Source organism: Micromys minutus, assembly GCF_963924665.1.
Source record: "Micromys minutus genome assembly, chromosome: 28".
NCBI lineage: Eukaryota > Metazoa > Chordata > Mammalia > Rodentia > Muridae > Micromys > Micromys minutus.
In genome coordinates this window covers 34,551,580-34,575,693 of record NC_137963.1, presented here as the reverse complement: position 1 = coordinate 34,575,693, position 24,114 = coordinate 34,551,580, and the positions used below count along the sequence as shown (strand labels likewise).

Sequence of the window (24,114 nt, the reverse complement as noted above, 5' to 3'; positions counted from 1 at the left end):
CTGTTCCAACATGTCTGTGCCAGTCAGCCTCTGCTGGCTGCTTTAGGGCTAGGACAGTCACAGACTCATGTTTTATTTTCTCCTTCTCACTATTAAATGGCAATTCTTTAGAAACTCATTTGTTAAACCTTCCATGTTGTCTCAGGACACACAGCCTAAGACGTTGTCTTGCTAACCTCGCTGTGTCTTGGGACATGTTGTTTAGTCCTAGCAGCAGTTGTGGCCTCCATGTCTGAGGACTCTTTAGAAGCAATTATCCCCAGAGGCTTGGGTGCCTTTTCCTTCAGAGGAAGACCATGGCTCCTGGAGCATGTCTAGAATCATCCTTCACAACCCGTGCTTGAGAGAGTCACTTTTCTGTTTAAACAGAGGAGGAAGGTTCAGGAGCAGGGGCTCACAGGAAGCATTCCAAGTGTGGACCGTGCAAATACAAGGCTGAGTGTGACGAGGATGCGGAAAACGTTGGGTGAGTTGTGGGGAAAGGCTGCTTCCTAGGCCGCTTGTCTGGTGATGGGGGGAGAGCTTTCCACCCAGGGCTGGAGGTTCTGTGCATACGCACTTAACGTTTTAAACATTAGCTAGTCCAACTGACTCCCTCTCTAAGTTGATGTTAACCCAGTACCCGTTTACATGTTTAGAATGAGAATCCGTTTACAATTTTTGAGTTCTGTGTCCTTGAAGAATAATTTTGTGTATATTGATGTGATCGATTCATCAAAACTGTTGTTTTGAATTGTTCCATTCCACTCCGCAAGTGTCTATAATGAACAGCTCCTGTTTCTCCTCTTGCAGTTTTATGCAAAAACTTAATGTATCTCTGTGCATTCAGAAAAATCCAAAAATTTTTTCAAAAATTTAACTGTATTAACTGTATTATTTTATATAAAGTTATTCTTATAAATCTCAGCTGCATAGGTCATGTCGTTCCTCTTACCTGTGTTCTGCGTACACCAAGGTGAGTTAAAAGGCTAGGCTTCCGACCCGTCCCCATGAGAAGTGTTATTCGGTAGAACAGTGACAACCTGCATCTGTCTGCAGTCAGGCTAAGTTCTCCTTTCATCAGAACCAGGTTCGCACACTCCCAGCCTCCCTCTTTCTGAATTTGTACACATTTGATTTTCAGAGCTTTGATACTGACTTGAGGACCTGACAGCTCGATGTATCTTCTTCATTTCCTGTTTCCTCTAGTGCATATTCAAAAACACGCACTTTATAGAGATTTGTACTTTATTCCTTTTGTATATATTTTTGTACTTTCAAATCCTGTGTTTTATTCAGCACTTAAATGTCTTTCATCAAAACAGTGGATTAATTAGCATTAATGCCCAGAGTGAGTTTATAAATCAAGACTATTTTCAATGTGACCAGCATAATATCAGCTGCTTGGGTGGCATTTGAAAAAGTTAAATGCTTGGTATAAATGGATTTAGGGAAGTGACTTCAGAATTTTTGTTTTATTTTGTTTTATTTTTTGAGACATGTTATTTTCACTGTGTATCCTTGGCTTTCCTGGAATTCACTCTGTAGACCTGGTTGGCTTTGAACTCACAGAGCCTGTTTCTGCCTCCTGAGAGCTGGGAATAAAGTCACATGCAACAGCCACCTGGCGACTTCACATCTTAGTGTGTGTGCTGTTTTACACATTGTTTACAGAACTGGCCCGCATTTATGTCCATTACAGTGATTTGATATGGGAGAACATTTTTTTTTTTTTTTTAAATTCAAAGATGACAGTGGTCCGTAGGACAGGGAGAAATGATAGGTATTTCCAGAAGAGACACTATGCTGTCTTTCTTCCAATATTACTAATGAGAAGGCGTGGTGGAACAGCAGTGTGTGAACACGTGTGTGTGTGTGTGTGTGTGTGTGTGTGTGTGTGAATTGCTCTTTCATTACTTTTCCTTAGGATGGTTTTATAATAGAGTTCATACGCTACATATCTGCCCATGATTGATGGGCAGGGCATATTAATCTGTTTTTATTTCTCTAACAATACCTCTATTCAGGGCTATTTTATATATTTCTTGGCTGTCCCTTTTCATGTAGAAAGAAGCTCTAAGCATAGGGAATGGGCACCAACCAGGGAAGGGCTTACCTCCAGGCAGAAGAGACTGCAATGAACAGGCAAGGCCAGGGAAGGAGGTGAGACAGTAAGAAAAGGCGGAAGAAAGGATGGGCACATTTGTCCAGACACTGAAGCAGCAAAAGGGGAAGGTTGTGTATAGGATTTGCCTGTAAACTACTACTGATTGTGGGTGTAACGGTGGTGAATTTTTCTAATTTTAAATGGGCTTTGATTCCAAGAAAGCTCTCTGTGAAGGTTTTGTAGCTTTAACAGCACAGCTACAGAGAACTGCTATAGAAAGGTAAGACATGCATGAAAACGACATTAGCTAGTAGTCTTGAGTTTTAAAAAATGATTTACTTTGAGCTGTGTGTGGGTGTGTCTGTGATGGTGCGAGAGCAGGCATGCGCAGAAGCTGTCTAGTCCCTCTGTTATGTGTCACTAGGAAGTCACTAGGCTCAGCGCGTAGGAATACTTGCTCAGCAAGCGTAGGACCTAGGTTTGAATCCCTAGCACCCAGCCCAAGCGGGCCATGGCTGTGTGTTTCTGTAAGCTCAGCACAGGGTGGGGAGGGGGTGATGGAGACTAGGCTGATTCACTGGCCAGCAGCCTGAGAGAGAGAGAGAGAGAGAGAGAGAGAGAGAGAGAGAGAGAGAGAGAGAGAGAGAGAGAGAAAAGGAAAATACCCTGGAGTTGGAGAGATGGCTCAGTGGTTAGAGCACTGGCTGCTCTTCCAGAGGTCCTGAGTTCAATTCCCAGCAACCACATGGTGGCTCACAACCATCTGTAATAGGATCTGATGCCCTCTTCTGGTGTGTCTGAGACAGCTGCAGTGTACTCATATATAAAAAATAAATCTTAAAAAAAAAAAAAGAAGGTAGCAAACCTCCTCTTCTGGCTTCTGCAGGCATGCACATGTATGTCACCCACATACAAATTATTACCTACACATAATTGAACATGTTTAGGGTATAAAGCATGCTGCTTCTGTGTATATATATGTGCACTGGGTAGTTAGCATTTCCGTCACCTTGTCTTTTCCTTGTGTTAAAAGCCTGTGTGTACGCTTGTCTTTTTACAAAATAAATAAAAGCTTAGTGGAGATGCTTGTGGTCCTAGTGTGCTCCGGATCTCTAGCATGGGGCTTAGGGGTGGGGGAATGTGGACAGTAGCCTTTAGATTGTCTGTTGACAGCTTTCCAGGCAGGGTCTTGTCACGTGGTCAAATGTCCTCCCATGATCTCTTTGATTTAGTCACTAAGTACTGGGACTATAGCATATCATGGATGCCTGTCTGTAGCTGTGAACTTTAGCTTTCCGAAAAGGAAACAAGTTCTTATCAGTGACTTTCCAAAGTTTTTGTTATACAGCTCCGTTTGGCGTTAGACATTCCACCTTATCCCCTGCTGCAGCCTCCAGAATGCTAGGATTGATGTGTCTTTATGTTTGAAACAGTTTTCATTTTTTTAAAAATGGCACTCCATTAGAAATTCACCAGAACTGGAGAGATGGCTTGTGGTTAAGAGCATTAGCTCTTGAAGAGGACCAGGTTTGATTATCAGCATCACATGGTGTCTTACATATGTAATTCTAGTTCCAGGGGATCCAGTGCCTTCTTATCACTATGGGCAACAGGCACACACGTGGTAAACATACATGTCTGCCAGCAAAATACCTATATACACAAACAAATGTAAAAGTAACTAAGAAACGTGTTGGCATTGTTGGCTAACATCCCTCTTACATACTGACATTGTACTGAAATATCTTGAGTAGGATTCTGTGGAATCCTTTACTAAGTGTAATGCATGTAAAAGTATCTCTAATATTTTCAATCTTGTCTTAAAAAATGGTGCTGGTTGTGGTGATTTGTGTAAGAATGGCTGCCATGAGCTCATATGTTTGAATGCTTGGTCCCCAGTTGGTATAAGTATTTGGGAAAAGTTAAGAGATAGGGTATTATTGGAGGAGGTCTGTTACTGGGGAAGGGTTTGAGGGTTCAAAAAGTCCACAGCAAAATGGAGAAGTTAGAGAAAGGATCGAAGGATCTGAAGGGATTTGCAAGCCCATAGGAAAAACAACAGTATCAACCAACCAGAACCCTCAGAGCTCCCAGGGACTAAACCACCAACCAAAGAGAACACACGGAGGGACCCATGGCTCCAGTTTCATATGTAGCAGAGGATGGCGTTGTCTGGCATCAACAGGAGGAGAAGCCCTTCCTGTGTAGGCTTGATTCCCCAGTATAGGGGAAAGCCAGAGTGTTGAGGTGGGAGTGGATGGGTGGGAAGGGAGCATCCTTATAGAAGCAGGGAGACGGGGGAGGGAGACGGAGGAATTGGGAAAGGGGATAACATTTGAAATGTAAATACATAAACTTTCCAAAAAAAAAAAAAAAAAAAAAAAGCCCACAGTGTTCTTCATGGTTGTGTGTCAAGATGTATGTTCTCACCCACCACCGCAGCGCCATGCCTGCCAGCCTGCTGCCATGCTTTCCACTGTGATGGTTATGGACTCTGACCTTCTGGAACCATAAGCACTAAATTAAACACTTTCCTTTATAAGCTGCTTGGTCATGGTGTTTTATTACAACAGTAGAAAAATAACTAAGATAGGATTGGGAAGGGTAATAACGTCTAGAATTACATAGAGGCCAAACATCTGGGCACATCTGTGTGGGAGTTTCTAGACTGAATTAACTGAGGTGGGATGCCACACCTTTCTATGGGCTGGATAACTAGAATAAAGCAGAGCACCAGCAGAGCTCTCTCTCCTCACTTCCTGAAGTGTGACAGACAGCTGCCTAGAGCTACCACTGTGACTCTCTGTGATGCAAATCCTCTTGTCTGTTGCTTAGTTACTGCTTGATTGCTATGAAGAGATGCCTGTAAAGGTGAAGTAAAAACTAATGCATTCAATTGGGGGGTTGTTTATAGTTTCAGAGGGTTGGTCCATGACACATCGTGGTGAGGAGGGTGGCATCAGGCAGTCAGGCTGAAGTTTACATCCTGATCCTCAGGCCGGAGGTAGATGCTATTGGGGAGAGGAGGGTGTTGTTAAAAAATGAAGAGAGTGGGGGGCATATGGCCCATGGAGGTGTGGTGAGGCCTGGGGGTAAGGGGGATGCCTCTGGGGGGCCCATGTTGGGAATCCCTTCCCCCTGAGGGACCAGACACACTACGGTATAGTACAAAATAGAGATTATTCAGGTCATGGGGGAGTTAAGAGGGTAGTAGAGGCAGAGAAAGAAGAGAGTAGAAAAGTAGAGAAGCAGAGGCCGGCCATGAGCACATGGAGGGGGTGGAAGGGAAAGGGGAGAGGAAAGAAAAAGGAGCCGGGCAAGAGAGCAAGAGGAAACAAGAGAAAGAGGAGGGGGGTAAGCAGCCTGGTAACTGGGGCAAAGAATACCTGGCTATTGCTAGGTAACTGAGGGGTGGGGTATACCTGTCTGTTGCTAGGTAACTGGGGTGGAGCATACCTGGCTGTTGCTAGGTAACTGAGGGGTTGGGTTTACAGAATCCCAACAGTCTCCCATTTTGGTTTAATTAAAAAAGAAAAATTAGAGGTGGAGCAGGAATAGGGTTGTTATGATCTCTGACTGCTTCATGCCTGTTTTGGGGCAATGTTTCTAGAGAGTCCAGAAAAATGGGTGTGGGGATGTTTGTCCAGTCTTTAAGAGTTGGCTGTTGATGTCCTTGGTGTCCAGGGTCTGTGGAACCATCTGAGGATAGGTCAGAAGGAACAGGTCCAGTGAAAGCGTCTGTGTCTGTGAGAGAAGGCTGAAGCATCTGTAGGTTGCTTCTCTGGAGCTGTTCTAGATGTAGTGAGTGCCTGGACTTGACAAGATGCTGGAACACACATATGTGTACATTATACGTAGAGATTAAGTACATTTGAAAGAAAGAAAAATTTTTGAAGGATCGGTCCTAGTCCTGTCATTCCTCCCCTTTTCTTATCATAAAAAGGAGAAAAGGGAAGGGGGAGGCCAATGGTGAAAGGGGAATAGGGGTATCGAATCTCATTGGCTACTTCCTGCTGTCTTGGGGTGTTTAGGGGTGCAGCTGGCTTTCACCGTGGGGTCCACCTGGCAAACGTTCACATCAGGCTCCTTCATGGGCAGTGGCTGGTAATCCTGTAACAGGAACCGATTAATAGTTTGGTTAGAAATTTTGTATCTGTTGTTAAAGGAATGTAGAAGCAAGATTGATAAGGGAGTGATAGTAATGCCAGAAAGATGACTAGAAGGGGTGTTACTGAGGGGTGGGGTTTACAGAATTCCAACAGAAGGTGTTGCTGTAAGGGGGGGGGAGGAGAAAGGGAGAGAGAGGGAGAGAGGGACTGTGACACCCCCCACCTCCTAATCCTTCCTAAACAATTCACCAACTGGGAACCAGACATTCAAATACATGAGCCATTTAAATTCAAATCACCATAGTTTTCTAGTCTGTGTTGCTTTTCTCAGGCGGTTTGCCATAGCCACGAGCAAAGGAAATGATATCATAGTGGTCCACAAATTGACTTCATTCATAATCCAGTTCTTATATGGCTTAGGGTTGAAAGATAATGCTCTCAGACATAACCATCATTGCTATATATCTCACATAGTTTTAGATATGGGGAGCTGTTAAAATGCTTTATCTTTCTCATTTTGTAATATCTTTGCTGTCAGAAGAAATGCTGCACAATCTGTCTGGCTTCTCACATTTAAGGTCCCTTCTATCGTTAATCGATACATTAAAAAAAATTCAGGACTTTGGAAGAAGGAATAGTGGTACCATGGGAATTAATTTTGTTAAGAGAAAGAGCTATATTTTTCAAACTTCAGCTGCTTAAATGAAATTTTAATTACACTGTATAAATCCCTCCGTCCTTTTATATCTCCTGCCTTTAAAGTTTTGTTTTGTGTGTGTGTATGTGTGTTTGTTCACACTGTGTGCACGCAGGCACAGAGAGTTGTGAGCTGCCTGGTGCAGGCGCTGGCGATTAGATTCTGGTCCTCCTGCCGGAGCAGCAAGCACTCTTAACCACAGTGTCCTGCGTTCCAGCCCTGCCCCCTTCCCTTTTAAAGTCTATTTGCATGTCAGACGAGTTCCTGCCATGACCCACGAGGAGGTGCCAGAGGATAGCTTTGGGTCTTAGTCCTCACCATTCACTTTGCTTGAGACAGAGGTTTCTGTTCTTTGTCTGTCTGTCTGCTACTGCATGTGCTGGCTGCATGGCTCAGATGTCTGTCTGTCTTTGCTGCTCATCTCTTCATGGAGCACAGGGATTACAGACCTGGTCTGCCATGCTTTGTTTTCTGAAGGGCTTGGTAAGCGATTTACTTACTGAGCCCCAACCCCATCCCCAGCCTTCCCTTCTAAGACTAGGTCTTACCAATGAGCTTAGCCTAGCTTTGAACCCCAAAGCTCTCCACTTTCAGCCTCCCAGGGGCTAGGATTATAGGCATGTGGCATCATGCCTGACTTTTCTTGCTTTCTTGGAGAAAGTGTGCACATTCTAGCATAGTCTAGATGTTTTCTTACCTAACTTTTCCACTGGCCTTTCTGGCAGTTGTCAGGAGGGCAGAGAAGTGCTGTGCTGATTTTCCAGGGGAGTTATGAGCTCAGAAGCCTTGCTGTTAGCAGGCCTTTGAGAAAGAAGTTGTCCTTTGCTGTGTGAGGGTTCTGGTGTAGCATTTTCCCTCTGTTGTACTTGCATTACCGATCTGCTTTGTACTTTAGGTTCTTGTGTTTGTTAAGGTGCGTTTTCTGGGATAGAAAGACAGTTGGTAAAGCACTTGATGGGCTAGTGTGTGGACCTGAGTTCGATCCCAACACTTAGGTGAAAATCCAGGTGGGATGGTGCATATTTATAAACCTAGCCCTGGAGAGGTAGAGACACTGAGGTCCCTAGCCCAACTGGCTAGCCATTGTAGACGAATCTGTGACCTCTAGGTCCTAGGAAGAGACCGTGATGGCTCCTGAGGAACAACACCTGAAGTTTTAACCTTTGCCTTTCATATGCACATGTATACATGTGTATGTGCACCTGTAAACAGGTGCACCTGCTCCCCCGCCCCCTTTTGGCTCTGGGAATAGCTCAGTTGATAGAGTGCTTGCCTAAACCCAGGGTTCAGTTTCCTGCACTTCATAAACAGACTGGTGTAATGTGCCTGCAATCCCAGCCCTCAGAAAATGGCATCATGAGGTTCTGAAGTCCAGGGGGTCATTCTCAGTTACACAGTGAATATGAGGCCAGCCTGGTTAATATGAGACTGTCTTAAAAAACTGTCAACCAACCCACCCAACCCAACCCAACCCGGAAAGCAAATCGAAGTTTTATTCTGCTTTGTCAGGCGGCTAGGTGCTGTTTGTGGGTATTACCAGTGTGCCTTGTCAGTGAGGGACTGAGCTTTTCCTCTCTTCCTCCTCAAACACAAAGCAAGGGAGTCTGTGAACAGCATCTAGTTTAGGAATAACTTAAATGTCACATAAGCCTACACGGTTCCCACTCAGAAGCGATTGCAATCCCTATCTCTTACCTTCTTTCTCACCTGCTTGCTGGCTAGTTTTAGTCATTCATAATTTAAATTACTGGGGCAAGAAGTGGCTCAGCCTCAGCAATTAAGAACACTTACTGCACTTGCACTGGGCACAAGGTGAGTTCCCAGCACCCATGTTGGGTAGTCCACACTACCTATAACTCTAGCTTTAGAAGATGGAGTGCCTTTTCTGGCATCTGTAGGCGTGTGTACTTATGCACACACCCACACACATAAGCACACACAGTTTAAAAATAGAGTTCAAATTAAATGACGTCTGATCGACTTTCCCTCTTCCTGAGTCATCCTGTGTTATTCCTCGGGTGCCCTGAGGTTCGCATGAGGTTTGGTGGCTGTATTCCCATTACTTACCTTTTGAAAGTATATCTGCAGCTATGGAGGTGAGGTTCAAACGCACAGCTCCCTTCCAGTGTGAGCGCTGTGAAGTACCCTTGTGATCAGCACGCCCTTTACATCGAGGTATATTTCTAAACTGCCTTCTTAGCATTATTCTCCCGCCCATCTCCCTCTTCTCAAGGGCATTTCTAATTTGTCTAAGGCTTTAGTTATCGCTACAAGTCAGCTACTATCCATTTTCTGAGCAGTGTAGCTATGATAGGATCCTTCCCTTCGGTGCCTTTATGCACCTGACCCCAGTCCCTGCCTAGGAACGGCCGGAGGCACCTGTACCCCAGGCATGGAGCCATACAGATGAGATAGAAAAGTCTACAAATGGACTCTGAGCGTGGTGTGCTGTGCTTTATGGAGGTCATCCCTGCTCTTCTGTATTTGACACAATCTGCTCTTTGGGGCTGCTTTTCCTTTTTACTGCTGCATGATATAAATAACGGAGAGCTGCTAAGAGCTTGTACAGGTGTGGCAGGCAGACAGCATTGGGAACAGGCTAACTTGCCTGGTAGACATCTCGGTCTGCCTGCTGCTGATTTTTTTGGGTGTGGGGGAGGCAGGTTCCAGGACAACATCTGATGACTCCCTTCTAGGCGCAAGGGAATCTCTCCTTTGGAAGAAGACAGCCTTTCTTTCTGAAAGCTTTATGTGTTTCTCATTTTTTTTCTGCTTTGTTTCCACACAGAGATGACAGTGATGACTGTCATTTGGCATTGCCTGATTGTGGACATTCAGAATAGTAGACTTAAAAGCAACTTAGGGGACTCACAAGGCCCCAGAGCTAGCTGAGGAACTATTGGCAGTTGCTGGGTACTGGGGAAGAGGAGAGAGGGCATGTATTTTCCTCAGGGGTGTGGCTTTTGCTAAGTTGCCCATGATTCAGTAATAACTCCACACCCATGCTCTAGCAAGCAACCCTAATTGCATTCCTGGGGTCACTGAGAAAAAAGACAAGGGGCTGGAGAGATGGCTCTGCTGTTAAAGGCTAGGCTCACATCCAAAAATATAAGAAACAGCAGGAGGGGGACTTACTTAAGGAAGGGCTTCAGAGGGAATGAGAGGGCGAGGAAGAGGTAAGGGGACAAGTACTATCAAATGCATTATATGCATGTATGAAAATGTCTGTCAGATAATAAACATAAAACTCAGCTTAATGAATTTCTACTGTGGTCCTTTAGACTGTCACAGAAAAATAATTTTAAGTTCTTTCTCTGCTGGTAATAGAAAATAAACACTATTCAATTGTACTTAATGTGAAGTGTAATCTGGATGTTAATTGTGTTCTAGAAATAACTTCTGAGGGTTTCCAGTAAAGGTTCCCCTTGATAGATTTCAAGGTACAGACCTTCGTCTATCCACAACCTTTTGTCTGCTGAGTGTCCTTATAGTGTCTCTGGACACTTTTCTTGCCTTGGTTTTTCCCGTGCTCCCTTTGTCTAGAGTCCCACCTGTTTATCTATTTTAACCTTTTCCTTCCAGATTGAGGTGAAGTGTTAGGTAGAATGTCACCACCTATTCTCGGAAGCATTTTTTATGGTCTCTATGAGTTCTTTCTTGGTCTTGAACAACAACATCTGTGTGACACTGTGTTTATATCATGCGGCCACGTGTAGGTTATAAGGTCCCGAGGACTAGGCACTTTGCTATAAGATTATTGCTGTGATAAGACATCATGACCAAGGCAACTTGTAAAAGCATTCATTTGGGACTTACACTGTCAGTGGTTTAGTCTGTGGCCATTGGTGGTGGGATAGCAGACAGGCATGGCATTGGAACAGAAGCTGAGAGCTCATATCATAAGACACAATCACAAGGTGGGGGATAGGGAAGGGGAAGAGGGAGGGAGAGAGAAAGGAAGGAGGAGGAAGGGGAGGAAGAGGGAGGGAAGGAGTGGAAACTAATTGGGAATGGGGAATGGTGTGGGGCTTTTGAAACCTCAAAGCCCAACCTCCTTGTGAGGCATCTCCTCCAACAACACTACACCTCCTAATTCTTCCCAAACAATTCCACCAAATGGAATTCAAGTATATGATCCTTTGGTGGCCAATCTCATCAAATCCCTCACAAGTTGGGGGCTTCCTGTGGCCCTTCATTGTTAGGGCAACAGCACTCTGTGGTTTGGATCTGTTATTCACTTAGAGCTACTTGGGAGGATTTAATGTATTGAACTTGTGACAGTCTTGATTGGGTGTTTGTTAAATCTAAATAAACTCACCAGCATTAGTTTAAGTCAGTGTTTTCCTAACTGCTAAGTAAACTATTGAATTGAAATGGTAACTTCGTGCAGAGCTAGAAGAAAGAGTGGAAAGAGTTAGATATGTTTGAATGACAGTACAATGATGCCTTTCAAAAAAGAATGCCATTTGAAATATTTCAAAGGGTTCCCTCCCAGACCTTATTTGATTCTGTCAGCTGTTAGGAGTTATTGTTCCAATTTTAAAGACCGGAAGCTGCAATTTACCAAAATCATAGCCCTAAATCATAGAAGTCATTTTATTTAGTCATTTATTTACTTATAAATGCATGCGTTTATGCCTTTGAAATTCAGTGTTAAGAATTGAGGAGCTTGGAGAGGCTCTTCAGGGAAAGGTCTCTTCCCCACCCATGTTGCCCCATGTTGCCAACCACCCAGTGGTCTTCCATCATTGTGGCTGCTTTTGTTTACTCTTCCAGGGGTGTTTCGTGCATGTTCCACAGATGCATAGACACACTTGTTTTCGTTTATAAAGGCACCGCAGCACAGACTAAATTTTTTATTTTAACATCTACATTATGCCCAGGCGTGTTCAGTGCATGCTTCTGTACAGTAGTTCCCTACTGTGTACCCAGCTACACAAATGTTGCCAACTTTGTAGCATCAGCGTCATCAGGGAATGACAGGGCAGTAGTGTTACCAGTAAAGCTTGTAGACCAAGAACCACCAGAAGCCTCCGACTCAGAAACTGGGCTTTGGCTTTGTGGCGTTTACGACATTGCCTCTTATGACATTAAAGAAATTGGAGTTGTTGTTGAAGTTCTCATCAGCTGAGATACCTGACAGAATTCACTTTTTAAAAAAGTTCAACTTATTTTGCCCTTATGTGTATGTGCACCATGTGTGTGTCTTATGCCAATGGAGGACAGAAAAGGGCATCAGATTCTCTGGAACTAGAATTATAAACAGTTGTGAAGCACCATGTAGGTGATGGGACCCAAGTCCGGACCCTCTTAAAGAACAGCCAGTCTAGTACACTTAACTACGGAGTCATTTCTCTAGATTCCGTGTCAGAATTCTAATATGTGTATATATGTATATCTACATAGAACATATATATGTAGATATATGCATGTATAATACGCAATAAACACACACTCCACTGTGCATATGTGGAACTCAGAGGACAAATTCCAGGAGTTTGTTGGTTCTTTTCATTGTGCAAGTCCTGGGCATTAGAACTTGGGCCCCCAGGCTTGTCATCGGGGGCTTTAACCCATTCAACAATTTTTCTTAACCCCACTATGTTTTCCTTTTATTATTATTTATGATTTTTTACATTTATGTATGTATGTATGTATGTATGTATATGTGTGTATATATATGTATGTATGTATGTATGTGTGTGTTTACATGTCTTTGTGTGCAGGTACTTACAGAGAGCACAAGAGGGCTTTGGGCCCCTGGAGCGCTAGAGTTGTGAGCTACCGTGTAGGTGTGTAGAACTAACCCTGGGCTTCTGCAGCAGAGGCTCTTAGCCATCCCTTCATACCCTTTGAAACATTATTATTATAATTCTGTATGTGCATTGGTTTTTTGCCTACATATATGTTTGTGTACCACATACCAGGGGAAGGGCAGAAGAGGGTGTTGGACCTAATGGATCTAGAGTTAAAGATAGTTGTAACCCACCATGTAGGTGACAAGGCCAAACCTGGGTTCTCTGAAAGAACAGCAAGGGCTCTAAACTCTTTGATTGTTTGAGGGGTGTTTAAGTTATATATGTGTGTCTGTGCAGAGGGCACAAAGGGTGTTGGGATCCTAGAGCCAGGTTATGAGCTTGTTGTGAACTGCTTGGTGTGGGTGCTGGGAACCAACTCTTGTCCAATGGGAGAACAGCAAACCTTCTTCAAGGCTGAGCCTTTTCTCCATCCCCCAACTGGCTTTGCTTTCTTCTTTTTCTTCCTTTTTATTCTCTGTTCAGTCTGCTTTCCTGACTTGAGTCTTTTCAAAGAATTAGTGTTTGGCTTTAGTGATCTTTTATTAAAAGTTTATTTTATTTATTTTTTGAAATTTCTTTGCCTTTTATTTCTTCAATATGTCCCCACACCCCCATTCATCTTTATATTATAAAGGCTGATTAATACTCTTTAAAATCTACCAAAAGGAGATCACAATGCAAGAAGATCATGCAGAATGACCCTACTTCTTAGCATGGCAAATACTCAGAATATACAAAGTCTGAGTGTGCGTATTAAAAGTCAGAATGATACAAAAGATGTCTGCTTAAAGAATAACAGTAAAATATATGTCAGAATTAATGTTACCTAGTCTGAGTAATTGCAGTCTAGCTAACCCTCTGGATAAATGTTTTAGATAAAAGTTTTCAATACCCATCTTATAATCAGAATGAACTTACATGCAGGTGTCGTGAGAGATGCTCACAGGTAAACAAATTATCTTTGAAGAGGCCCTGGTGGATGACATTCCCTGTTGAAAAGTGTCGGTTTACCACAAAGGGAGGACCCAGCACTTGAAGCCAGGCTACCGGAGGTGATTGTTCTGAATCTCCCTGTATCACCTGCCAGCCAGTTCCTTTCCTGCCTGAGTCTAGGATGTCTATGCAAGGTTTTCCTGACATTGGCCACACTGGACTCTGGCCCATGCTTGACGGTTCTTGTGCTGGCCAGTGCCTCTGAATACTACTGAGCTTCCTAACTGAGCTTCTTGCAAGGCTTTAGAGGGGAAACGCTGTGCTGAACGTGGTACTCATTGTGAGCCTTCAGGACCCCATCATTAACCTGTTTGGAAGCTTGCTTACTCATGGTTGGCCGTGTGCACTTCTCAGCTTGGGGTATCTTTGGTTTTGTGAGTGAGTGAGTGAGTGAGTGAGTGTGTGTGTGTGTGTGTGTGTGTGTGTGTGTGTAGGTCAGAGGAGGACATTGGAGTGACTTCCTTTTTAATTCTCCACTTTATTCTCTTGAGTCTAGGGTCTCTTTCACTGTACCTTGACTTTTTCCTATTTTGGCCAAGTTGGATGGTCAGCAAGCCTTGGTAATGTTCCTCTTGCCAGCGTTAGGGTCCCAGATGTCCAAGGCTATGCCTAGTCCCTGGATCCTGGATATCTGAATTCAGGCCCTCATCCTTGGGTAGCAAGCATCCTTACACATTAATTCATTTCCCCAGTCCCACCTTTTTTTAAAAAATATTTATTTATATGAGTACACTGTAGTTGTCTTCAGACACACCAAAAGAGGGCATCAGATCCCATTACAGAAGGTTTGGGAGCCACCATATGGTTGCTGGCAATTGAACGCAGGACCTCTGGAAGAGTACTCAAGTGGTCTTAACCACTGGGCCATCTTTCCAGCTTCCCAACTTTTCTTTTTCTTAAAGCCACAGTGGGAAATTAGCTTCTGAACATTTAAATGACAATGCTACAGTCTCAGTGAAGCCACAGTGTGTAGACCTCCTGCACACTGCTGGTGTCAGTGCAGAGGCGCAGCAGCTCCGGGCGAGAGGAGGATTGTCCAGAGGCAGATACCACGCTGCCACTGAGCAGCTCCTAACCACTGCCCCAGATACCCGGAGGAAACTAACCTTCCAGGAAAGCGATCATACACAAGGTTGTCCTTAGCAGCATTACACAGAAAATGTCCTCACCGCCCCTCAGAGCAGTAAGTAAGCTGCAGTATCTTTATGCTGGCTAGCTTTATGTCAGCTCGGCGTAAGCTAGTTATGTAGAGAAGACACCTCAGTTGAGAAAATGCCTCTATAATATTGGCCAATAGACAAGTCTGTGGCATATTTTCTTTCTTTCTTTTTTATTGTTTAATTCTTTTTTTTATAGTCCAGTTTTTATCCCCTCCCGGCCTGCCCTCTGATTGTCCCATAACCCATACCTCCCCCCACTTCTTCAAGAGGATGTCCCCCACCACCACGCTACCCCATCCGACCTCGCTGGGGCCTCAAATCTCTTGAGGGGTTAGGTGCCTCTTCTCTGAGTCCAGACCCTGCAGTCCTCTGCTGTATAAGCCCGATTTTTTTATTTTTTTTACGACTGATTTTCTTTTCATCCATTATTTTATGACTTAAGACACAGAGGTGGAGGATGGAACAGGGGGATTTCTCTGGAAAACTGGGAGGAGGGAAGAGCCCTAGCAGGAGAGCCCTTGGTGTGTCAGAGAGCAATGGGAGGCCGCTGAGAGGAAGACTTTTCTCAATGTGACTGTGAAACAATGCCCATGCTTAAAATTCACTTCGGACAACAAATGAGTAGAGAACACATCATCTCACACAGTCCTCCTTGGGCTTTAAAATGTCCCATTTCTCGTTTCCCTTTGACATCTGTGTTTGTTGGGATTCAATGGCGTGACTGGTGTACTGACCCAGCAAGTGACAAATGCTTGGACTTGGGAGTTTTTCACTCATGAGCGGTCTCTCGTGCCTCACCTTTCGGGCCTCATGCCCTCCACCACCGTTGGCGGCCTGGGACCATCTGCAGTTGCTGTAAGGCTGTGTCTGTGGCCTTTGCTGTCTATTCTCCTCTCTTGCTTGCTCATCGCCCCACTGAGCTGCTTCACTAAGATGCTAATTTCATTCCAGTTCTTCAGATGCCATGGAAGGCAGCAGGCAGTGGTTTGCTCACAGTTCTTGGAAGCAGACTGCAGTGGTTCCACCCCACTGAGGAGCGCTTGTCTCTGCCAGACATTTGTTAAGACTGTTCTTGGTTGATCTCAGTGCCCACCATAAACAATGCCACTTGTCAGATGAGTGGCTGTTGCTTCTGATGAAATTGGCACAATGTCTTGTCTTTTTTGCCAGCCCTTTCCCTGGTTCTGAACAGGCCTTCGAAGAGCTCTCTCTACTTGCTGTCATTTCTACTTAATTGCTATGTTGAGTTTGCCTTACTTTTGACTTGTAAACTAGTGGTGGTTCTCTTTTCTGCAGAGAGCTAAGTGGTGAATCTTTAAGGCTTTACAGGCTACACGGGCTCTATATGGCTACCCCTTTACAAGTAGAAATACATAAATCCTTCTTAAGAGCTGGAGAGGTGGTTCAGTGGTTAGGAGCAATTGCTGCTCTTTCAGAGGACCAGGGCTCACAGCTACCTATACTGCCAGCTCCAGGGGAGACCTCATTCTTGCCCCTATGGGCACATAAACCACACACACAAGCACACACAACATAGAAACATCCAACTAGCTTGTCTGCATTGACCTACTGCTATAGTTTGGCAACCCTTGACTTGAACTATCCCTTAAATCTTCTGATGATTAGAGTATCTGTCCATCTGTCACTTTCCTATTCATCTATCCATCCACCTAGATATTTGGGGACAGACTTATGTATATCCCAGACTAGTCTTGAACTCCCTATGATGACTTTGAACTTGTGACCATTTTGACTCTACCTCCGAGTGCTGGGATTACAGGTGTGTACATGACACATGGTATTGGAGAGTGAAGCCAGGACCTTGTACATGCAAGGCCAGAACTCTACTGGGCTATACCGTGGGACTCTTAGTGCACAGTGAAGGGGTAGTGAATAAATAGTATCTTAGCTTCTGCTTTACCCGTATGTCCTCCCTCACCTTAGTGTTTCATTATTTCTTCTCCTCTCTCTTCATGTTCTTGTCCTCCATCCATATTCTCCATTGATTTGTCCTACAGGCAGGAAATCTGATTGCTTAGTGGGGTCATTTGCTTCCTCTCTTCCCTCATTTCTTCATTTCTATCATAAACATCCCTCATTCCTGTGAAGCAGACAAAAAAATAATTTTTTCTTTTTCTTTTTTTTTTTTTTTTTTGGACCCGTCTTTTTATAACCTTTAACTCAAGTTTCCTTTTCTAATAGTAATTTACCAGAAAGTCCGTTAATGTTGACAGATTGCCTTTTGAAATTAGTTTATCTATTGGTGTCTTGATCGTCTACCTTTTTCTGGTCTCTCCTTTGTTACTTTGCAGCAACTGTCCTTGGCTTTCAGAATAAGCATTCTCTTTGCCTTGAAAGATAAACACATGTTCAAGAGTTTTGACCTTGCCTCATTTTCATACATAAAAATAACATTTTTCTGTGGAAGGGAGCAAGGGCAGCAGTAGATGCAATGTGAGCAGATCAGCTTTGCATCTTTATCCAATGCTTCCCACCCTTTATGCTGAGCTTGGAGCAGAAGGAGCTGGGAAAACAAGAAAAGCAGGGGAGAGGAGTGGGACCCTTTGCTTAATAGCTTCACTAGTAATTTAATACCCAGGTTTTGTCCCAGTAGGACATTTTGTCTTTGGACATTTTTTATGTATTGTTTTGATTGAGTCATGATCTCTGAGCCAGGGCGACTTTCAGTGTTGGGTTTCTTTAAACTTTGTTTTCGAGAACACACTGAGGTTTCTAATAACAGTGTGTGCTTACAGGAACAAGTCATGCTAAGGCTAACCTTTTCTTGTCTTCTTTCTTTCTGTAAAATAACATTTCCTACATCAGGGTCAAGCAGAACCTTAATGGCAGTATTGAAAAATGTTAGCAAGAGAAAACATGTTGCCCTCCTGATGTCCGCATGAGTGAGAAAGGCAGGCAGCTGGTAGGTGCTGTCCTAGCCCCCACTCCTCTCCTTTTGAGATGGGGTCTCATGTCTCAGGCTGGCCTCCAACTTCCTGCCTAGCTGAGGAGGACAGTGAACCTCAGTCCTTCTGTGTCTTCCCCAGTGCTGGGATTACAGGTGTGCGCATCCCTCTGGTTGATGCAGTACTGGGGCTTGAACCAAGGGAGGCAAGCACTTTAGCAACATCCATAGCCCACAGCTTTTCTTCATGGGTGGTCGACGGTGGGTTAATTCTGTAAGTTCTGAAAGTCGTTTTCTATTGATAGGATATGTGATTCTATCTTTGTTAGTGTTTTATTGATGACTTAGTAAAAAATGTAATATACTTGTTTAATTTATAGCTGTCAATCTAGAAGAGATATTAAGTGATAGGGTTAGAGCCCAGACTATTTTAGCATTCTGAGATAACCTAAAATTTGATAAGGATCCTCAGAATTCTGGATTCCAAGAGATAACAGTTAAATGCTTTGAGAGCTATACATGCAGAAATGGATATGTTTAAGAACCTTGATATGGATCAAAATTAAATGTAACATACAGAACACTCATGGAATCTTTTCCATGTCATTTACAATACCTACCTAGAATAATGAATATAATAATTTCTATCTTATATACATGCTTTTTTGTGGTCTCATAAGATATTTAAGCTACATGGGACATGGGGCGTTGGATACTACAGTAGTGAGTAATCCTCTAATAATCTTCAATGATTTAAACTTTATAATGAAAATGTTGCAAATCACAAACCATCACATTGATGTGTGATGCATAATCTTGAGGTCCAATTTACAAAAATGAGAACACACATGTAATAAGATAATTATTTTTGAATATTTACGAGAAGTTCTTGGAAGATATTTTTGAGATCACATGTAGACTCATATCCATTGCTTTTGTGTAGCTGTGGTCTAAATGCCAGAGAACAGTTTAAAGGAGGAAGGTTTGTGTAGCATGTGGTTCCAGACTTCTCACTCCACAGCTGCTTAGCCTCTTGTTCTTGGGTAGAAAATCATGGCGTCAGCAGTGTGTGGAGGAGGAACTTGTTCCTTTCATCACATCCAAGAAAGGGGTGAGAGAGAGACGGGTATGGAGACAGGGAGAGACGGGGGAAAAGAGGGGTCAAGGTGAATGAGTGGGAGGGAGAGAGGAGTTGTATAGTTATCACAACTTCCAGTAATTCTCTTCTTCCATGAAGGCTACCCCTGAACCAGCATTAATACCAATTCCCCAAATCCAAAACAGTGCCATCATCTGATAGATGATGGATGGATGGATGGATGAGTGGATGGATGGATGGGTGGATGGATGGATGGATGGGTGAGTGGATGGATGGGTGGATGGATGGATAGGTGGGTGAGTGGGTGAATGGATGGGTGGGTGAGTGGATGGATGGGTGGATGGATGGATGGGTGGGTGGATGGATGGATGGATGGGTGGGTGAATGGATGGGTGGGTGGGTGGGTGGATGGATAGATGGATGGGTGAATAGATGGGTGGGTGGATGGGTGGGTGAGTGGATGGATGGGTGGATGGATGGGTGGATGGATGGGTGGGTGAATGGATGGATGGATGGGTGGATGGATGGATGGGTGGATGGATGGATGGATGGATGGGTGGGTGGATGGATGGATGGATGGATGGGTGAATGGATGGGTGGGTGGATGGGTTGGGTGGTGGATGGATGGGTGGGTGGGAGGGTGGGTGGGTGGGTGGATGGATGGATGGGTGGATGGATGGGTGGGTGGATGGATGGATGGATGGATGGATGGGTGGGTGGGTGGGTGGATGGATGGATGGATGGATGGATGGATGGATAGATACAATGCCCACTGAGATACATGATACATGTCCATGGATAGATAGAAGGGCATGTGTGAATGGGAGGAGTAGGAGAAAGAGAACTAACTGTTTGTGCAAATGTTTTCACTCGTGTATAGTTGGTGGCTGGTCTCTGGATTTGTCTGTGCCTGTTCTCATCTGAGCTCACCCTTTTTTGATCAGCTAAGCTTCTAGGACTCTCTGGCTATTCTCTTGACTCCTGTGTTCTGGGAAGCAAACAGTGGCACAAGATTGTTATTATCTTACTAGTTAGTGGATATTGTTCTTATGAATTTAATGTTTTTCTTTTGCTCTAGAGACAATTTTTATACTTGGAGTAGCACAAAAGTAAGGGGAGCTTTTGTGAGTCTTTCCTCCCAACCAAGGAATAGAGCTTCACAGTGCTGCCTTGCAGCTAATAAAACACCAGAAAAAAGTAACCTTAGAAAGATTACTTTTGCTCACTGCTTCAGAGGTTGAAGTAGAGGTCACTTGGCCTTGTTGCTATGGAAACGTGAGTAGTGGGCTGTTAAAGGATAACTGAGTTGAGCAGTTCACCTCACATGAGAAACAGAGAGACAGGAAGGACTAGCTCTAGCTCTACTGGCTTCCTCCCCATGGCTTGCTTAACTTTTATAGATCCCAGGCCCACCTGCTCATGGGTGGTACTGCCTACATCTGAATGGGCTTTCTCTGAATCCTCCCATATCAACCGTGAATCCAGAAAATGCTCTAAAGACTTGCCTATGGGCTAGTCTGATGAAAAAAATTTTCAACTGAGGTTCTTTCTTTCCAGATGACCCAGAGACTTTTTTCAAGTTGACCAAAAGTGTAACACATGCATTTTTTTTTTTGGACCTTTTCTAGGTAATAGTAGTGTTTTTGAGATTTATTTAGGGCACTTCATAGCTGGAGTAATTTTCACTGTGTGTTGGAATTTGGCCAATGTGCTATTATGGCCCCATTTTCTGCAGGTAGTTGTTTGGGTCTGCATACTTCATGTCTCCTGGCGCACGCCTGTAAGAGACTTTCAAATCCACGGAAGAACAGCTTCGTGGAGCAAGTACAAGTCTGGGTGTTCCCAGGAGCGGGTGTTCCCAAGGCCTCACTAGGCTCTCATACCAGCACTGGATCCTCATTCCACCCGTGCTCCGCTCCACCATTGTCATAATTCTTAGCAACCTCGTGACTTTGGTACTGTGCTTGAGGTCTTAGCTTTCAGTTTCGTGATGATAAAAGATAAACATTGTTACACTGCACACATCTTTATAATGCTGTGTCTGAGCTTCTTCCATTCATGGTCTATTTTTGCTCCTCTCTTTCCCCATCAATGTCTATCCTTTAGGAAACCGGTTTATATGTACGCATTCTGGGTACTGATTTCCTTGTTGGTTATATGGGCTGTAATTACTCTTTTTTATTTCAAAGTCAGACTTATCAGTTTCTTACCTTTGATCTTCAGAATCTTTTAGTGTTCAGTTTTATCTTTCACATTTGGTCTATAGAGTATCAGGAATTAAAAGAATCTTCACAGGAAAGGGAAAAAATATTAAAGTGGGATCCCTCCCCATATACCCATTCCTCATCTTCAAAAGGTTGTTTGTTTTATTTTTTCTTAACTTTTGGGGGGTAACAATTTAAGCAAATCTCAGATTCAGTTTGTGTGTATGCGTGTGCATGTGTGTTTGCGTGCTAGTGTGTGTGTGTGTCTGTGTGTCTGTGTGTGTGTGTGGGTGGGTGGTGGTGCTTCATTTTTACTGGCATTTTATATTTGCTATATAAGTTACTGGGTAATATACTCATCACAGAAGTCTTGTCAGTATTTGCTTTGAAGATTCTGAGACTATATTAAAATGTCACACAATCTTCCTGACAATAAAATGTTTTAGTGTCTTAAGGGAACCTTCTCACTTCTGTATTGTGATCCTTTTTGCCCTGAAGTCTTCTGTATATGATACTGACTCTGCCCACACTAGGAATACCTCCTTCACCATATTCTCCTTCCTCAAGTTCTGTATCAGTACTTCTTATCAGTCTTTAATTATTTGCATATGGTGTGTCTGTGTAGGTGTGTGCATATGAGAGTGCAGAAGAGGGCATTGGGTCCCCTGGAGAGTTACAGGTAGGTCACAGCCACCTGACATGGATGCTGGGAACTGGTCTGCTGTCCTCTGAAAGAGCAGCATGTGCCTTTGTTATCCTGTAGGCAGCATAGAGCTTACTTTTCTAATTTTATCCCCTTGTCTATGTTATTTTACCGTAGAATTTAGTGTGTGTGTGTGTGTGTGTGTGTGTGTGTGTGTGTGTGTGTGTATATATATATATATATTCTCTCTCTCACTGTATGTGCGTTTGTGTGTGCACACGCATGCACGGGAGTGTGTGTACATGTGTTGGGATGTGTGGTTATTTTTCTCAATTTTGCACTCTGGAGAACTACAAAGACCTAGCTAGGGTAGAGTTGGGCTTCTCTAGAGGACATCCTGATTGCTTCTGTTATTTGCCCAGGCCCCATTTAGTCCTTAAAATTTTCAATTCTGTACTTGGAGACCTTAGAAGAACCAACTGCATTTTAAGTTGTAACAAAGAACTGGCTGTGGTTGCAGATTCTCAGGGGAGACATTTTCTCAGGCTGCCAAGGCTCAGGGCAGCCATGTTTAAAAGACTTTTCTTGTGGCGTATTGAAACTTATGTTCCTAGTATTCCTACTCTGGGGTGTATCCAAAAGGAAGTTTTAAAGTGCTTTACCCAGCATTTGTTTTTAGTAGGAGGGTGGTGAGGTTTGCTAGGCTAGAATGTTGCTGGAGACTGGACATCATCCCTACAGTTAGACTTCATTGCTCTTGGGAGGAGTGTCAAAGGCTGGTACCCCTGACTTCCGTGCTGTGGGGCTCTGGATATAATAGATACCCAGTTGCCCAGGTAGATGTGTTGCTAGTAAGAACTATCTACATAGTTCATATTTATTGTATTTTTTAATTATCCTCTTTGGTGTAGGTATATTATCCATTTTACAGGTGGGTAAAATAAGACTTTGAGGAAGATGCTGGTTATAAACCGTGACCTCTGGTTTAGAACATTTTGCTCTTCCTGTGGTGCCATCTTGTTTTTAAATTAATGCTGTTGACACTGAACAGCTCCTCATGATTTGATCTCACAATGGAAATTTTAGAGACTACTGACTGGGGTAACATAAGGTCTAGAATTCCTCCAAATTCGGACCCGAGAGACAGTTTTTGATTTGTTTGTGATGCATAGTGTCTTTCTGCCCTGTGTTGCAGAGGGCAGAGAGGAAGAGAGGAGTTGCTGTTTGCTGATCCTTCACTGTCGTTTCTCTCAACAGGTGTGTATGTAATATAGACTGCAGCGGGTACAGCTTTAACCCCGTGTGCGCCTCTGACGGGAGTTCCTATAACAACCCCTGTTTTGTTCGAGAAGCATCTTGTATAAAGCAAGAACAGATCGATATAAGGCATCTTGGCCACTGCACAGGTAAAATCTGTTCTGTCCACCAGAGACATGTCTTGAATAGTAGTGTGTGTCTCAGTCTTATAAAGTGAGTAGTATTTTTAAGGCTTTGTCTTTTTATGACTATATATTTTAAAACTTCATCTGCTATTAATGTAGACGTTTGTTTATTTTTACCCTCTTCAGACATAAACTGCTTTTTGGTTGTTTGGTTACTAAGCTTATCCTTTCCTGACGTAAGTGCATCTGAATCAGTTTGTGCTTTATTTATAACTCTTAGGTGCTTTCAAATTCAATTATAGCTAGAAATTTGACTAATTATTTTAATTATAGCAAAATGATACATTTGCTGTATATATTCTCATCCCACCCCCAGCAAGGAGTTCCCTTAATTCAACATAGTCCCCTTAGCTCCTGCTACCCAAACATGCTATGTTTATTACCGTCTTTAGTGTAAAGTTACAGAATGTAAAGGAAAATTCTATTTGCCCTTCTTTCTGCTTACTTTAATTTAGGAAACATAAACCATATAAGAATAAGCTTTATTTTCTTCTTCTATTGGAAATGTCAACAGTCACTGAAGGCTTCTGTCCTCAGGAATACCCTGTGGGCTGTAATAGTGATCAATTCTAGTAATATATGGGGGCCAGGCCCCTCACGTACTAGAATTATATAGACTTTCCTGCTTTTACCACTCCTTTTACCTTTGTTCTTTGGGGAACTTACTAGAGGCATGTGCTCTATCCGAGCCACGGCAAAAACGTAAAGATGAGTTTATTCCTTTGTCTTACTAAAGAATTGTTTATGACACCCTTTGCTTGGCTGTTCTGAGCTGCTAGTGGATTCAAGCTGGTCCTCGGGGTTTTCCAGGTAGGTTAGGCATGGGCAGAATGGAGGAGGCTATTTTCTGACAGAGAGGTCCCATAGGTGGACACTCCTCTTGGCTTTGGTTTTGAATACAGTTTAGTTTATTTCATGCAGTAGTATTTGGAACTTAGATGGGATGTTTGAATGGTCCTCCCTGGGGGATTCAGTTCA

At 43.4% G+C, this 24,114-nt stretch overlaps 1 protein-coding gene across 2 annotated transcripts in view; it reads left to right on the top strand.

Moving 5' to 3' along the window:
- TMEFF1 (transmembrane protein with EGF like and two follistatin like domains 1) overlaps positions 1–24,114 on the top strand; it is a gene marked incomplete at its 5' end in the record, with an annotated part of 80,952 nt that overhangs the window by 30,991 nt on the left and 25,847 nt on the right. For both annotated transcript variants that reach the window (XM_080940359.1, XM_080940358.1), the window contains 2 exons: positions 370–466; positions 22,952–23,100. In XM_080940359.1, coding sequence (XP_080796485.1) covers positions 370–466; positions 22,952–23,100 — 246 coding nt within the window. The remainder of the gene's footprint in view (positions 1–369; positions 467–22,951; positions 23,101–24,114) is intronic.